Source organism: Podarcis melisellensis (genome assembly GCF_964234715.1).
Source record: "Podarcis melisellensis genome assembly, chromosome: 10".
Lineage (NCBI taxonomy): Eukaryota > Metazoa > Chordata > Lepidosauria > Squamata > Lacertidae > Podarcis > Podarcis melisellensis.
The window spans coordinates 3,626,846-3,645,170 of NC_138542.1; the positions used below are offsets into that span (position 1 = coordinate 3,626,846).

Genomic DNA, 18,325 nt, shown 5'->3' on the forward strand with positions numbered 1-18,325 from the left:
CACATGGACACCAGTATTTTAGGAAAAGACCACAACTTTTATTGGTTACAGAATGTGAGTAGTATTGGTTTTGGCACTGGACCCGAACATACTATATCTGACTCCTGCTCACCATGCAGGAAGTCTCAAGAGGGCCTTCTTGGTAGTGGCGCCCGCCCTGTGGAATGCCATCCCATCAGATGTTAAAGAGATGAGTAATTATATAACATTTAGAAACACCTGAAGGCAGTCCTGTATAGGGAAGCTTTTTAAGGTTTAATGTTTTACTGTGTTTTTATATATGATGAAAGCTGCCCAGAGTGGCTTGGGCAACCCAGTCAGATGGACGGGGTATAAATAATAATTTTTTATTTTTATCAGTTGAATTTCTTATTGGATGTGAGTCCTGTGGTCTGTGTTGAACTCAAATTGAATAAAGAAGGAAAGGTATTAGTGGTGGTTCCTGTTGTAGGGATAGACAAATTTTGAAATCAAACTGTTAACAGCTGTATTGAATGAATGAGTCTGTATCTAACATCTGTCTATTTTTGGTCCCTGAAATGATGGCTCTTTATTGTTCACATGGGATCAGAGAGCGAAGGGGTCTATTATGCCAGTTTCAGGGAGATTGCAAATGTGGCCTTCATGCCCCAAGAAGCTGCTGCTTGTGGAATTTTACAACTCTTTGATCTGGCTGCTCTTTTTTTAGCCTGTGCAGTTCATTCATGTAGATTACTGTTTGCTTTTCAAGATTTAGCTTCCCTAACTTCAGAAAGTAGGTTACTGAAAGAGGCGTATGTCAGGAACTTTCTCCTCTGTCAATCAGAGGTTACTGTTCATGCTCAAGCCTGCTTTCCTTTAGAGAGATTGATGGGGCATCTTTCGATGAACTAGTTTTTAAAGCTTGTGACTGCATACTCTCTGCACATGTAGCTGCCTAGCTGCCTGAAATAAAATAACAATAACCCATAATGTTAAGATTTTACCTGTGTATTCACAAAAGCAAATGACTTCAGTTTAGACCATCATTTTGCTTCCAAATGGCCAAGTTCTCTTGCTTTTTGTATCAGAAGTGAATCATGCAGAATTTGATACTAAATTCCCAGTACCACCTTCTACACAAGGAACACTTTTCACTTGGAAATGCCTGGAGGGGGCTTATCTGATGTGGGTTCTTTCCCAATTGCTGCTGGGAGGAGAGTGGGGGAGAGAGCAAGTGAGAGAAGGCTATGTTCCAAGGCCCATATTTCCGTTTCTCTCTAGAGATGAGCCTACCAGCAGGGCTCTCCAAACAGGTCCATGTACAGTACTTTGTAGAGCAGGCGTGGCTAAGCTGTCTCTGTCCAGAAGTTGTTGGATGACCACTCCTGCTAGTCTTAGCCCAGCATGGCCCACGCTCAGGGATGGAAGACGTTATAGTCCAACCACGTGGGGATGGGAACAAGACACACATGTCAGTCATCTCTGGTATACAGCACTGAACCAAAACATGGCAGATCCGAGTAAAATTTTTGGACTGTATTGGGCAGCTTACGCTAAATTGATTTGTAGCTAAGAGTTCTGAGACATGAACTTGCCAGATCGTAACAGGAAAATGGGTGACTCTTAAGACACCCATGTTGAAAATACCATTTGGAAGCAAATATCCAGACTCCGTTTTCTCCATCCCCGAGAAGAAGCTGCCGTATGCTGTGATTCTCACTCACGGAGCATCTGGTGATATGAATTTCTCTCACCTTGTATCTTTGGCAAACTACCTGGCCTCTCATAGATTTCTGTGTCTGCGATTTACCTGCAAAAGCCTCACTATCATCTATAGAACTAAAGCAGGGGTCAGCAACCTTTTTCAGCCGTGGGCCGATCCACTGTCCCTCAGACCATGTGGTAGGCCAGACTATATTTTGGAAAAAAATAATGAATGAATTCCTATGCCCCACAAATAATCCAGAGATGCATTTTAAATAAAAGCACACATTCTACTCATGTAAAAACACCAGGCAAGCCCCACAAATAACCCAGAGAGGCATTTTAAATAAAGGGCACATTCTACTCATGTAAAAACACGCTGATTCCCAGACTGTTCACAGGCTGGATTGAGAAGGTGATTGGGCCGCATCCGGCCCCAGGGCCTTAGGTTGCCTACCCCTGATCTAAAGCATATAAAGGTGTTGTGGAATATTTAAGATCATCAGGCAACTACACACTTTCTGGCATTTTTATTGGAGGCTGTTCAAGTGCCTTGTGTGCCTCTGCCTCCGTGACACATCAAGCAGACCAAGATAATGACAGCTTCATTCAAGGTTTTATCCGCTGCGTTGGCCAAAGCTTCACTCTAAACTTTGGGGTGAAGATTTATTGTCCATTAAGTCTCCTGTGCTATTTGTGTCTGGAGATACAGTGGATGTTGCCTACTCATAGTGTTTATAGAAGCTCACCTGCACAAGCACACTGTCATTTTTGAGGTTCCAGAGTACAGAAATATGACAACCATAGCCACTCTCAGCCTCAGGGCTGCTACTGATTTATTCCAGTACAGTGGTACCTTGGGTTAAAAACTTAATTCGTTCTGGAGGTCCGTTCTCAACCTGAAACTGTTCTTAACCTGAAGCACCACTTTAGCTAATGGGGCCTCCTGCTGCTGCCGTGCGATTTCTGTTCTCATCCCGAAGCAAAGTTCTTAACCCAAGGTACTATTTCTGGGTTAGCAGAGTCTGTAACCTGAAGCGTCTGTAACCCGAGGTACCACTGTATTGGTAGCAGAAGACATGCCAGTTTCCAGTCCATAAGAGTGAGAAGCAGCCCTGGGAATAAGCTGCAGTATGTATCTATCTATCTGCCTGGGAAGGAAGACCGCTCTGTGCTGCAAGGCCCCTTTCCGTCTGGCTTAGAGGCAGGGGGCAGACTCACCCTGAACAGCTAAAAGGCCCTGGGAGGCTGGAGGGACATTGCTGGAACCACTCTTGACTTCGGGCAACGGGCTAAAATGTTTTAAACAGTTCTAATTTTGGTTGCTCTGTTTTGTTTTTGTCAGGTTGGTATTGGTTAAATGCAGTGTTTCCCAACCTTGTGCCTCCAGCTGTTTTTGAACTACAACTCCCATCATCCCTGACTAGCAAGACCAGTGGCAAGGGATGATGGGAATTGTAGTCCAAAAACAGCTGGAGGCACAAGGTTGGGAAACACTGGTTAAATGTTTAGTTGGGGTTTACAGTTATACCCAAATTAAAATAACTGCTAACTGTTTATTGTTTTTATTATTGTTGTTGTTTGTTTCTATTGATTTATTGGTTTGTTTGTTTCTTGTATAGGATATTTTGTTTTTTAATGTTTGATGTTTTGCTGTGTTTTTATATATGCTGCAAGCCACCCAGAGTGGCTGGGGAAACCCAGCCAGATGGGCGGGATATAATTAAAAAAATATATTATTAAAATTGCTACCTCCTGTTGCCTGTCTGTAAAGCAGAAAAAAAGATGACCTTTCTTGCAGAGTTATGGTGAGGATAAATGTAAAGCACGTTGACAGGGAGAGGACACTGTTTTTGCTGATGCAACTGGAGTGGATCTATAGGCTCAGGCTACTTGGGCTGTAGATGACACATAACACTTTGATGGCTAGCTTCCGTTAGTTTTATGGCGTTGACTTTCATTAAGGAAGTGGAAGCGAGGACGTGCCAGATATTTCTCCCAGCCTGAACCTGCTGCTTTAGCTTTATGCTGTATCTGCATTTACAGTAAATGTTCTGTCACCAAGGCTACTATGTACCAGGCATAATCCTTAGTAATTTACGGTATCTCAGCTATATAAGTTTTCCAGTGCCCTGTACAGCAGAGTATAGAATTGTATCTGTATCCCTCTCCTGCTTCATAAAAAAATGAAGCTACCAAAATTCTGTACATGGAACATTTCACAGGGAGTGGAGAAGACACTTCTTTCTCTCTCCAACCCCCAGTATTTCAGACCCCAGACAACTAATCTTCAGACACATGTATATCTTGCTGGCCCAGTATTCCATTCACTAAGTGTTACGAAGGATGACAGTTGCAACCAAAATTATTCAAGCCCCATTGCAAATCAGGTTTATAATCAAAATTTACAGACTTTCAGCTGTTTGCAGTGAGAAAATCAAACAAAAGCAATTTAAATAGCTCAAAATAATATCAATTAAATGATATTTTTAGGCTGGATAAAGGAGCTGGTTTTGGTAAAGAACTTTCAAGATTGCAGAGAGAACTGCTGGAAAATAATGAAAAAATTCTGTCAAAAATTTATAAATTGGTGCTGGAGTGGGAAACAAAAGATGAGGAAGTAAGATCTGTAATGATTCATTGGGCAAAAGATGTGGGACATAACATACAAATTACCTCATGGGAAAAGTTATGGAATAAAGATCAAAAATTTACTGCTTGCTGTCCATTAAAAGAAAATATTATGAAAATGATGTATAGATGGTATCTGACTCCTACAAGACTTGCAAAAATGTATAAGAACAGAACCAACATATGTTGGAAGTGTAAAGTTAAGGAGGATACATTCCACCATATGTGGTGGACATGTAAAATAGCTGAGCCCTTCTGGGAAAGGATTTACAAGGAACTGAAAAAAATGGTATAACTTTATTGAATACATTAAAGAACACTATGAGAGTTTAAAAACATTAGCAGGATTCACATAACGCTTGTAATTTAAATTAACAAAGGATAATAATAGTATAACAAAGTTAGATCAAGTAATTAGAGGCAGTTAAAAGGGGAAGAATTCTGGAAGCCAGGGGAGGGTGGGAGGAAGTCCTGGGGTTCAGGGAACCTCATAAAGGTATTGATATGAATATGGTTTTCTTAAAATAAGTGTATATGTCTGTGTGTATATGTATACAGTGGTACCTCGGTTACAGACTCAGAAATAGTACCTCAGGTTAAGAACTTTGCTTCAGGATGAGAACAGAAATTGCGGTGTGGCAGTAGCAGGAGGCCCCATTAGCTAAAGTGGTGCTTCAGGTTAAGAACAGTTTCAGGTTAAGAATGGACCTCTGGAACGAATTAAGTACTTAATCCGAGGTACCACTGTATGTGTGTGTGTTTTTAAAAAAGGGTTGTTTTTTTTGAAATTTTGAAAAGAATTAGAATAATAATAATGAACTAGCTCAACACAACAGGTGCTTCAGGTGGTTTCCCCAAATTCAGCTGAAACTGCAACTTATACTGGCTTGTCCAGTCTCACTATTATTCATCCTCTCCATGGCAAGCATCTTTAGTATTTAGTAGAGCAGCCTTGGGCTGCTATGGCGTGCTGTAAACGAGATCCATAGCCAGATAGCAGCTTCCAGCAGCATTCCTGAGGAATCTGAGCCCATTCCTCCTCACACCAGAGATTTTCTGTGGGGTTCAAGTCAGGTGACTGTGATGGCCACTGTAGAACCTTCCAGGACTATTTCTGCAACCAAACCTTGGTGGAATTTGAGGTATGCTTGGGATCGTCGTCCAGTGACACCGAAGCTTCAGCTAGGATTTCATGATACTTCAATGAATCCAGCCTGCCTTCCACAGGCTGCAAGTTTCCAGTGCTGGAGGATGCAAAGCAGGCCCAGAGCATCACCAAGCCACCACCATGCTTCACTGTAGGCAGAGTGTTCTCTTCAGAGCACGCAGCATTCTTCTTCCTGCAGACATAGCACTGATCCAAGGAGCCGAAAAGTTCCGATTTTGTTTCGTTGCGCCACAGAACAGAATCCCAAAACTCTGCGGCTTATTTATATGATTTTGAGTATATTGGAGTTGACTTTTCTTGTGCTTTGGGGTCATTACTGGTGTACGTCTTGGAGTTCTGGCATGGAAAGCATATGTGTTTTAGTCTGTGCTTTACTGTGTTCACTGAAACCTCAGTGCCCACTGCCACCATGTCTTGCTGCAGTTCTTTTGCAGTTACTTGAGGGTTTCCCCCCAGCCTGCCCTCTCAGAAATCTGGTTGCTGCCTCAGATAGCTTCTTTTTTCTGCCCCGTCCAGGTAGTGTAGCTTTGAACTTGCAAACTATGCTTCCAACAGTGTGTCTAGGAACATTCAGTGCCTTTGCTATCTTTTTGTATCCTTCGCCTTGTTTGTGAAGGGCGATAATCTCTTCTCTTACCTTCTTGGACCATTCTCTTGACCTACTTATATTTCTACCATGCAGCCAAATTTGACACTCAGCAAACCCCTAGTCAGTTCAGGTATTTCGTGTGTGGCAGCTGAAGCACACCTGGTGCAACTAATTAAGCCCTTGATTGGTTACATCAGGTGTGTTTGAGAAAAAACCTGTTGTATTTGTGCTGTTGTTACAGATTCTATTCAGGGGGTTGAATAATAGTGAGACAGGAGAAGCCAGTATAAGTTGTATTTTCAGCTGAATTTGGGGAAATTTGTGTTGTGTTGAGCAATTTCAATTGCTTTTGTTTGATTTGCTCATTGCAAACAGCTGAAAGTCTGTAAATTTTGAATAATTTCGATTTCGACTGTCTACCATATGAATTTACAGCCGGCTAAACTCCCAAAATCAATCCTAAATTATTAAATCGATGCCCCATCAATTTTGTTTAGAGGTGCCAGCAAACACAGTTTGTGAAATGGCATTGTCATTTGCACAGATGCTAGCTTGATCCCGCCCCGTCTCCTTGGTAACTGAGATGTCTGCTTCTTGCTGCACTTCACAAGGTGTTAGAATAAATTCTAAAAAGTGAGAATGTAAACTGAGGGATTAAGCAACGTTCAGCGGCTGCAAATACAAGGGGGAGGGTTAATCCTCCATTTAAGCTTTATGAATGAAGCTGCAAGAGATTTGAACTTTAGCATGGCACTTTCTGATTGCTGCCTCTGGTCTGTTAGGCTTCTGTGTGTTTGAGTGGCCTTGCAAGCAACGGTGGAGCTGCTGCTTAAATCTTCTTTTGTGTCTCTGTCTGTGCCAGCACTGATGTAGTCTATTGAACATGGTGCCCATTCAGGACCAGATTTTCCGCCACTCAGAATACGTAGGTGCCTGGAGTCTGGCACATGGCAGATGAAAAGCGGGGAAGGATGAGGGTGTGAATGGAAGAGGCTGGATTGTGATGTGTTCTTGGGGACGTGGAAAATAAGGATGTGCAGGGGGCATATAGAATAGAAGAATGTTGAAGCGCCAAAATACATTACGTGAAATTGCTTGTTCATCTGTTGTTGGATGCTAGTATTTCACTTAGGTGGGAGATTTGATTGATTTCTTATGTTATGGGGGTGCAATTTAAAGTAAACCTTCAAAGAAAAAAATGACGCCAACCCCCTCCGCCAAACCTGCGCTAGCCCTTTCCATAACATGCTAGTTTTGTTTGATTTGCAGGAGGACATTTCAATGTTTGATTCTCATTTGAAGTGGCCACAAGCAAAAAGCTGTACCACTTGCCTTTCTAATAATGTATGTTTCAGCTCATATATGGAGGCCAGCAACAAGACCCTGATTGGTCGGCAAACAGCAGGCTCCAAACTCTCTTGTTTTATTTATTAAATTTATATCTTTCCCTTCTTCTCAAAGGAGCCTCGAATGGCTAACAACAAGTAATAAAACAATAAAAGCATCTTTTTTTAAAAAAAAGTGTTTATCACATCATGTTGTGGTAGTTTGTGCCAACCTATGTATTTTTAAAGAAGAAAAATGGTTCTGCATGATTAGCAAAAGCCACTAACAGAAATAAACTGCTTACATTTTACAACCTGTCAGCTCCAAGCTTGTGGCTGGCAAATGTGTGGTATCTTGCATAAAACATAATGAGAACAGCTCTTGGGGAGAGCATTGGGGGCCTCTGTTGTGTAGAGCCTGTGCAGCTGGTGACCAGCAGTCCTCATGAAGACACCCAGCCATTTTCTTTGGTTTACCAAGTATTTGACAGTTTCTCTGATTTTGCAGTCCCAGGGAGGCAGCATTTGGTGGCCCACCACATGCCCCTGGTGTGCTGCCTGAATCGCAACTTGTGTGTGCTGGTTCAGTTTTACAACATTTTTCTTGCAATTTTTGCAGCTGGTTATGAGCTGAAGCTATAAACCTTGTTGTTCTCTTTATAAATCCCATTGTAGCTAGCAGGACATAACTGCAAAATATGTGGTTTTTGAGGGTTTGTTAAGACCTCAGTTCTCCTGTGAGCTAACTTTTCATCTGCCAGCTTTAGAAGGGAACAGATGTTCTCCAAACCAGACAGGCTATAACTGTGCATGCTGCTGGAACTAGGCATTCTGCAGGAATGCAATCTCCCTCCCCACACAAACGCAAGGTTCCCAAGCAACCCAGCCTTGCCTCAAGCAGGCCTGGGTGACGTGCACCTGTGGACATTGTTGGGAACAAAATCCTGTTCTGCAAATGCTGAAGTGAAGTAAGGAGTTGGACTAGATGACCCTTGGGGTCCCTTCCAACTCTGATTCTATGATCGTTTGCAGATTGCTTAATTTAGCTGTGGCTTCTGAAGGGTTGAAAAACATGTTTAACGTTGTCGCTTCATTACTTCAGGTATTTGCAGAATCCAGAAAATGATGAGTGATGCAAGTGAGATGCTGGCTGCCGCTTTGGAACAGATGGATGGCATTATTGCAGGTAGAACATTAACCCAATGTTTTCTTTTAATCTGCTTGATTGCCCTTTTGCTCCTGGAGGGGATGTGTTCTGGAGTAGGAAGCCGCTGAGCATGGTGAATTTCTCTCTTCAAAAAATCAAACCGAAACCTCTTTTCTCTTTGCAAATTCATTCAAACCAAACCATTAACTTGCTTGAAGCTCTCTGCTTCGCCCTCACCATCTGCTTTTCAAAGCTGTCAAGTGATGTGGCTCCTACTGTTCATTTGAGGGAGGAATGTTTTCCCCAAATATAGGTTAAAGTGTTGTGCGTGTTGGAGGTTATCAAAGGGAGAAGGGCCACGAGGAGCAACCTGGATTATGTTAGCACAGAAAAGGAGATGAAGTGGTAAAATTGTGCCTGGACTATGGCAGAGATGGCAGGTGGGGGAATTGCACTGTTGAACAGCTTTTTCATGGAGATAAACATTACCTACTCATAACAAATCAGCATATAAGAAGGGTAGGCCTGCATTACCTTTATGTACTAGGGTTTGGGGCATGTTCCCATCAATGGTCCACATTCCCCCCCATCTCAAGTAGCACAGTCCAATAGCAGTTGGATCACCTCATCAGCTATTTGTGAGAACTAGGTCTCAACTGCACTGTCTCTCTTACTCAGTTCTGAAATATATCCCCAGGGGAAGGGATCTTCCGGCCAGGCACACTAGCATTTTGGTTTGATTTCATGCCAAGCCAAGCTGTGCAAACAGCTGTTTAAACTAGAAAAGTATTCTGAGTGGGTGCAGAAGACATGAAGGTGCCGAGTTTCCAGATTAGTGATGTTATTTCCCTTGCAAAATACTTTCTGAAATGGATAATAGCATATTATTTCCTCCCATCCATCTCACTTCAGTCATATAGATTTTCTAAGGATTTGCATCATAAATACATGTGTCCAACAGATGTGAATATAGCATATTTCTACTTACAATTGCATTTGCGTTTCCTTAAAGGTTATTGTCTCCAGACTGACCTTGATAAGGCAATCAAAGGAATACGAATAAAATATCCAAATTATCAACACTATGGTGTAGAAAAAGGACTACATTTTGTCATTGAAGTACTTGAAAAATATTAACTTATATCAATACTCAAACTTATGTGGCTTTACTACCGTATTTTCCCATCTATAAGACGCACCCATGTATAAGACGCCCCCCCTATTTTTGGGGACCCAGATTTTAGAAAATGGGGGAGATGGCCCAGAGTATAAGACGCATCCTAATTTTTTAGATTATTTTTAAAGGAAAAAAATATAGTCTTATACGTGGGGAAATAATGGTATTTATTTATTTGGGAGGGAGGCTTAGCTCCTGTGAATTTGTCTAATCCTATCAGCCTTGATAGTAAAACAGAGCTTCTGTGTTCAGGAGCAGATTATTATTATTATTTACTATTTTTACCCCTGAACTGCAGATGTGAGAGAGAACAGGGAAGGTATGTTGCTATCATGCGAGCTTCCCAGAGGCCCCTGACTCTTGTTTTTCTGGACCCCGTTGGACCCAGGCCTGAACCAGCAAGGTGGATGCACCTTGCATAATATAGCACCTCATGAGATGTTGCAGTAAATAAAATCCACAAAATGAGAAAGAATAACCTGTGCTCTTCCTCTAAATACCGTATTTTGCCATGTATAAGACAACCATTTTCCTTTATAAAAATTTAGTGATAAATTGGAGTCATTTTATACACGGGTTAATATGGTGAGGAGCCAGAGCAGAGGATCGTTGAAAGACAGCTCAGTGAACTTTCAAAAGAAGTTCAACACCTCCTTTAGCTGAATTACCTTTTAGTTATTGGCATGCATATATGCTAGAGAAGTAGATGGCCTGAACTTGGACAGAAGAGACCTTGGTCCAGATTCCCACTCAGTGACCTGGGATCTTCATTATATCTTTCAGCCTCACTTTCCGAATAGATGCCCCATGAGAGTTACTTAGGGCAGGATATAAATATGATAGAAAGATAAATACTCTATTTGTAAGATTTATATCTTCCCTTTCATTGTTAGCAATTCTGGATTAGGGCACATTCAAATGAAAAACTAGGCAAAACCAGTCAATTAAAGAGTAAATTCATTTCAAATTTGAAATGCTTAACCTGTTTTACTGTGTTAATCCTGGCTGGAGGGAAGAGATGGGTTTTCAACTGGCACCAAAAAATGAGTGCAGAAGCCTGTGCTTTTGGAGGTCTGTGGTCCACACAAACAGCTTGCTACAAAGAGGCCTGTGGCAATTTAAAGCCGGCCTTCACGCAGAAATGGTTCCATGTGCCGTCACCTGGGCTTGCTCTCTTCTCTTGCTTCCTGGGCATCAGACGCTCAAACTTCGCTCCCTGCAAAAGCTGTAGCCTTTGCTGCCTAAAGCACAGTTCACAGCTTTCCATTGTCTTCTCTCCTCTAGCACTAATAGTTAAAGGATTCCCTTGCATCCACGCAATGATGCCTCAAAAATTCTGTTCTTCAGAATTGTTGAGGTCACAGCCGATGTCTTCTGTGTGACTGTAGTGTTAAAGCTCAGTTAATGGCTGCTATTGAGGCATTAATTAAACCATATATGTTGCAAAGGCTGCCCTGCAAGCAGCAAGACCAGAAGCCTGGATTGGATATATAGCATAAGAGCAATTTTCATAACACTTTACAAGGTGACCAGGTTTAGGCAGACCTGTCTACACCACTATGCAGTAAACTAACTGTCATAATTCATTTGTATACTGTTAATTAGTCACCCACATAATCTGGTTTGTAGGGTTTAATGTGCAATTATTCAAAACTGCAAGCTTGTATAAATCAACGGTAGTACACAGGACACAGAACTCATGTATTGCAGCAGAGATACCTGAAAAACCTGGGTTTGAATCCCGACTAAGCCTTGGAGTGCTCAAGGTAACTTTTGAGCGAGTTACATTCCCTCAACCCTGCTCATAAAGGGTGAAGAGGGAAAAAATGGGATAACCTATATTCTTCCTTAAGACCTTGGAAGAAATGTAGTATACAAAGTTCAGAAATACATAAATAAACAGCTGAATATTTTCTTCATGTCACTACAACATTGGTCACACCTTTCATCAGGCAATATGCTTGCCAATTTGGGTTGATTTTTAACCTCCATTTTTGTAGCAGCTATTTCATTATTTTGACTCTGTTTCCCTCTCCTCTGCCCCACACATGCACATGTGCTGTAGTCAAGTGTTTAAATATTTGTGCTGTCTAGGTTCCAAGGCTCTGGAATATTCGAATGGCATATTTGACTGCCAGTCCCCGACTTCTCCATTCATGGGGAGCCTGCGAGCGCTGCATCTGGTGGAGGATTTGCGTGGCTTACTGGAGATGATGGAAGCGGATGAAAAAGAAGGATTGCGGTGTCAAGTCCCAGATTCGACAGCAGAGATTTTGATGGAATGGCTGCAGAGCCAAATGGTAAGGCATTTGCATGGATTATTGGCAAATACAATGTATGTATGTATGTGGGTATGTATGTGCACCGCTTCTGTGTTTGATCTTAATGTGCACTGCTTAATGATTGTCAAATACTGCAGTGCTGCTAAATGCATATCAAAGCCCCACGTTGCCACGCTGCATTTTTGCTTGATTCCCTTAGGCTGTTTCGTCAGGTTGCTTCCTTTCTGTGCTCCTTTCACAATGATACAGAATACATTATATGCACTTTATTTTTGTCTTCATCCCTGTTTTGATAAACAATGCCGCATGCTTTTTCCCAATTTTTCTGATTTGAAGGTGTGAAGCTAGGGTTGCCTAATGTCTAGATTTTCCCAGACTTGTCCTCTTTTGCAAAGGTAAAATCACCATCCAAGCTGATTTTTAATATTTTGCAGAACGTCCGGCTTTTTATTTTCTGTACCATTATTACCAGGGCTGCTCTAGGACTTGCAGTGGTGAGGCCTCATGCAGCCTTCCAGGGCTGCTCCAGGCTTTGTGGTGGTTCCAGTGGCTGCCAGGCCTTTCGGGGGCCGTGCTGGACCTGGCAGCGCCTCCGTCTGGAGACACAGCGTCTCGTGAGCAGGAGGCCGAGTCTCTTGTAGAGAGGCATATATCCATTAGAACATCCAGATTTCTTGCCAAGGCATTACAAATTTGTGTAATAAAGGGGGTAGAAATGGAGTAGAAATGTAAACCACGATTATTAGCAGTATGATTGTTGTTGTTTTTATGTGTGTAATGGCTGCTCGCTAAACAAAGTAAAATGGAAGGGAAGAGAGGGGGAGGCACTGGCGGAGGAAGAGGAGTGCGTGGGGAGCGTCCCGCAGCGCAATCCTGGCAGGGTTCCATCGCAGCTGCCCCCCCGGTCATGCTGGGTGCTCTGCCCCCAGGACGTGCTCCACCCCCACCCTGCCTGCTCTCCGCCCCCCGCCCCCCCGGTGCCAGAGCATGAAGCTTTGCCACTGAGGGCAGGGCAGGAGGGGATGAGCAATGGAGATACGGGATGGGGAGGTGCCTTGAATTTCTCTCTCAAAATGCTAGAGGGTATGTCATTTTCATTTTCAATATGTCATATAAATATTTCAGTACACCTGCACAGGAACTACTACTACTGTTTTTCTTCCTCCCCCCTCTTTCCTGGCCCACCTACAAATGTGTCCTCTTATTGCTCTTTGGAATATGGCAACCCTAGCAAAGCCCAGACTCCTGGTAAAACTGTTGGATATTTTTAAGAATTCATGCGCCAGTCTTGGTTCAATTGATTCAATCTGTTCTTGTTACCCTAAATTTTATATTGTACTTTAAGATCCCAGCTCACGTTGAGCATGACAGTGTTTTTACATAGCAGTGCTGTACTGAATCTTTGTGGGTTTTAATTTGTAAGAAACTTGACATTTTGGGTTGGGAGGATCTTCTTCTGGAAGAGGTTGGTCTTTGTGAAATATGGTGAATAACTCACAGCGTAAGTTACTCATGTGATAAACTTGATGGGGAAACGGCACCTTTTCAGTGTAAAAAAAGAAGGCTTTTTTCAGTGTATGGAAGAAGGGCAGGGGGGTCGATGGAACCCTGTGGGTACCATGGAAAGCCACAGGGTGCAAGTGTGCCTACGAGCAACACATTGGCAATCCATGCACAACATATTCTTCGGACAGGTCCAAAAATGGTAGAATACTGGAATGCAGTCTTGACAGAAATAATAAAAAAGTCATTAGATATAATAATAATAATAATAATAACAAAATTGGATGTTAACTACCAGAAGGTCCTTTAATTGCATTATTTGGCTATCTTAAAAGACTGGTATCCCAAGATCTAGAAATGGCAATGAATCTGCCAACAGATACTTGAATGGCCATTTGCCAAAAATGGAAAAAAAGCTAGAACCTCCTACAATAGTAGTAGCTTGTTTAAAAAGAATCTGGGAAATAGCTTATATTAAGTTAACTGAAGAAGAAGAGCAGCTGGAGAATAAATTTGTTGAGAAGAGGAGCCTGTTTGTTTCATAATGGAGCAACAGTGTGCAAGATACAGTGAGACCATTCCCATTACTAGTGACATAGTTAATGTTAAATGAGGGCAAAGAAACAATGTGAATGTAATTCAACAACAACAAAATACCGTATTTTTCCATGTATAAGATGAGGTTTTTTTTTTTTTAAAAAAAAGGGTTTAAAATTGGGGCTCGTCTTATACATGGGTAGTGCTGAGGGGTGTTTTCTTAATTTGGAGTCCCCCAAAATAGGGGGCGTCTTATACATGGGGGCGTCATACACAGAAAAATACGGTATATATGATTAGGCAGTTCTAGGCATTTAGCACAATTATGAAACGTAGTTAATTATTTGGTGCCTGTTTGAACATAATGGTGGTTATTTAATGATTGAGCAATAAACTGATGCAACTAGGATCAATAAAAACAGTGGGGGGTTTTTTGTTTTGTTTTGTTGAAGGGCTGGTTTGATGTTCCAATATTTATGAGAAATAAGCTAGGTTAGAAGTTACGTTGCATCATTTAAAGTCAATAAAAGCCAAAAGTGAGTAGTGTGTGTTACCTAGTGAATAGAGATATTCCTCCCCAAGCCCTTGATGACAGAGTGTGGAAATTCTCTGAAGCACTTAAAAAATGCACCGTCCATAAATGTTAGATACACCACATTCTAGTTTGAAAGGGAAGTCGCCATTTTTTCTTCCCCAGTCTGCCTTGCTGGGACTGGAGATTGTTGCAGCAGGCATGGTCTAATCTGACTATATCTGCAAAACTCCTCCCTCATCCATTCCACTTTAAGACTATCACAAACAACAGACCTGGGCATTTGGGCAGGCCAAGTAAGGTATTTTACTCTTCCTTCCCTTTGCTTTTCAAGTTATTTAACATCCAGACTGAAGACAACTTCCAGAGATTGCAAAAAAGCTTGCTCCCTACTTTGTGACTCTTCTGTTTGGCCCCAATAAAGGGCATTTCCCCAGATGACCTTTTATTGAGCATTCATCCCGACTGGTTTGCAGCGTTATCCAAAACTTTCCACCGCCATTTCCCCATCACTTTCCTCATGGCAAAATGCAGTCTTTGGGGAAAGTGAGTTTGTTGCGCATGACCCATCTCCTATAGCTCTGAATTTTCTAGCATGTGATTGAATCCCACTTGAAATTAACAAGAGTCTGGAAGCACCCAAATATAATACACTGCTGTTGCTGCTTAGATCCTGCCCCCCCCCCCCGGACTAAGACAGCTTGCTGCACGATTTGTGAGACCTGTAACTATTTTTACAGCTCATGCTCCTCTGAGGGCAAACCAAGTCCTTTGCAGAGCATGTCAGTCTCCTCTTCCCCTTGGTAAGGACAACTTGTTATTGAGAATCGTCTTCCTTTCCCAGCCTCGGCTTTAGTTCAGTTCCAAAATTATTGCAGGCACCAAAAACAGTAGAGCCAAGGTGCCTGCCTAATGCCAGTGGAGAGGGAGTTCTGGGTTCTGCTACACTGAAATATGGATTCCTTGCAAATGTGGAACAAATCCTGAGTGGCAATAAACATGAAGGGTGCTTTTTCAAAGTGGAATCTTGCAAATACTTAATAGATTTGCTTTTCATTAGCCTTAAGATGCCACCTGCTGGAAGACAGGTGTCTGTGCAACCGCAGCTCAGAATCTCCTCAAACTTATAGGATGTGAAGCTTATAGGATGCAAACATGCATGCAGTTATGTAGAGTGCATTGATATACCATGGTTGATGCAGATAAACCAATTAAAAGGAAGGGCCCATGGGAGAGGGGAGATCACACACTGGTTATTTTTTTTCTTTCACAGGTTTCCTTTATTGTAAAAATGGGAGAAATAAAATTTGAGGAGTTTAGCAGGCTTGTAGGGGCGGTTCAACCTGGACTTAAATGTGCTTTTAATCCAATTTAGCGTGAATTTAAGTGTGGTTTAGCAATAAAATACCTAGATTGAACTTCACACGTTTCCAACATGAGATGTAGAGCATTGAGCTGCAGAGCAAAAAACACAGTATGATGATTATCGATTTAACAATATATTCCCCTGTCATGCCTTCGGGCAGCCTTTGTTTGTTTGTATCAATTTGATTTGCTTCAGAAGTTTTTAAATAATTATTATTATTATTTTATTTTGTCTTGCTGCTCAGCTGCATTTCTTTGCCTTGCAGCCATTTTTGGAAATGCTGAATGTGCAAGAAATGAATTTGGGTCATAGGAGGCGAGTTTCTCACTTCTCATTTTCAAGATCCCCTCCAACCTTCTGGTGCTGAATTATGTATTTATTGCTTCAGGCCTCCCCAGTCTCGCTCATTATATTTCAGCGTTTCAAAGACTAGGAAATGACCTCACTTGCTTGTACATATAAAAATGTGCTTCACGGTGAATAAAATTCCATTCCCGTTCAACAAGGAAAATGTATTATTTAACCACAAATGGTTAAATTTCTTAAGATTCAGGCTGAAATTTCTAATTTTCAGAATCGTATGTAGGATCCTGCTCTTGTGTGAGCAGACTATCTTAATAACACACTTCTCAGGCAGGTGTGCATAAGATGGGGATGTAACCTTTGCCGTACAGTATCTTTTATCGGTCTTCCATGAATCAAGACTCCCATCTCCTAGTAACTCATTACGAGCTGGACAGATTCAGGTACCAACCCAACTAATTGTGAATTTTGGCAATGTTTCTTCACCAGACTAGGGAGACCCAGTCTGGAACCTGCTCAACTACAAATCTCAATTCACACACTCTGGATAGATGGAAATAAAACTGGGGGGAGAATCGTGTATTCTTATCTTTAGCTCAATGGAAGAATAAATTTGAATAGGTAACATACAAAAACTCTACTGTCTAGGGCTATTCTCACACTAATTATTTCTAGTTCGTTGGGAAGCATGTGATAGCATTGGCCTATGTTGTTTTTTTTTTAAATGTGTCATCCAGCATTTAGCTTCCTATTAGTTTTTGATTTAGGGGCATGACATAATCACCCTGTTGCTTTTTAGATCATTGAAATGTTTGTGGGTATGGCATTATCAGCCTTTGGGTGTTCCTTTTCACATAGGATAATGCAGTGTGTGTGTGTGTGTGTGTGTGTGTGTGTGTCTGTGTGTGTGTGTGTGTGTGTGTGTGTGTGTGTGTAGCATTGGTGCTGCATCCTGAAGCATTTGTTGCACTCATCTGGAATTTTACTTAGTTCTATAATTTGAGTCATTCTGATGGAACAGTCTTAACAGCAGACCAGTGTGTCCCTTATTTTGTTTTCCAGACCAACGGACATATATCCACAAATGGAGATGTTTATCAAGAGCGGCTTGCACGTTTGGAAAATGACAAGGAATCTCTTGTACTTCAAGTAAGTTCTTTTCCAAGTTTGTTCCTTCTTTGTTTCTATGAAGAATAGAGCATTTGATGTCCATTTGATCACTCTTGACTGTGGGTTCACAGTCAAGTTTATATCCTCCCCTCCTTAAAATTGTATCAGATGTGCAGGGATCAAGGCACAGAGAAAATGTTCTTGAAAGGAAGAAGAAAGGGAATTTTCCTTGAGGAAAAAATCCCACATTTCTCAGCTGCCATCAGCTTTGGCTGGTTGGTTCAGCTGCACCCTGGTTTGCCAAGGAGAGCTTCCCTTCTCTTGTTTATGCCTCGATATCCTCTAGGTTAGATCACGGCAACATGTTATACATAGGGCTGCCTCTGAAGATGGTTCAGAAACTTCAGCTGGTACAGAAATTGGTGGCCAGGTTGCTCACAGGCAAGACGGCTTGAGCATATAACACTGATCCTGGCCCAACTGCACTGGTTGCCAGTTAGTTTGCAGTCCCAGTTCAAAGTGCTGGTTTTGAGCTAGAAAGCATCAAACCACAATACCTAAAGGATCACCGCTCCTCATATCATCATCTGAGGGCCTTCATCGTGTGCCTGGTCCACGAGAGGTCAAGAGAGGGACAACACAGAAACAGGTATTTTCAGTGGTGGCTCTTCGCTTGTGGAGCCACTCCAGGGAAGCTTGTCTGATGCCTTCATTACTTATCTTTAGGCACCTGGCAAAAACTTTCCTCTACAACCAGGCCTTTGGCCTCTAACTGTAGCCTTTTAAAAGTGGGTGTGATGTTTTTAAGGTGCAGTCATACCTTGGAAGTTGAATGGAATCCATTCCACTTCCAAAACGTTTGGAAACCAAAGCACGGCTTCTGATTGGCTGCAGGAAGTCCAGTCAGATGTTTGGCTTCCAAAAATAGTTCGCAAACCGAAACAGTCACTTCCGGTTTTGCAGTGTTTGGGAGCCAAAATGTTAGTGAAC

The 18,325-nt window shown here is 41.9% G+C and overlaps 1 protein-coding gene across 1 annotated transcript in view; it reads left to right on the forward strand.

The window, feature by feature from the left end:
- PPFIBP1 (PPFIA binding protein 1) overlaps positions 1-18,325 on the forward strand; it is a 106,339-nt gene that overhangs the window by 9,749 nt on the left and 78,265 nt on the right. Inside the window, 3 exon segments of the mRNA XM_081927905.1 lie at positions 8,481-8,564; positions 11,797-12,002; positions 17,288-17,374. Of these exon segments, the coding sequence (XP_081784031.1) occupies positions 8,481-8,564; positions 11,797-12,002; positions 17,288-17,374 (377 nt within the window).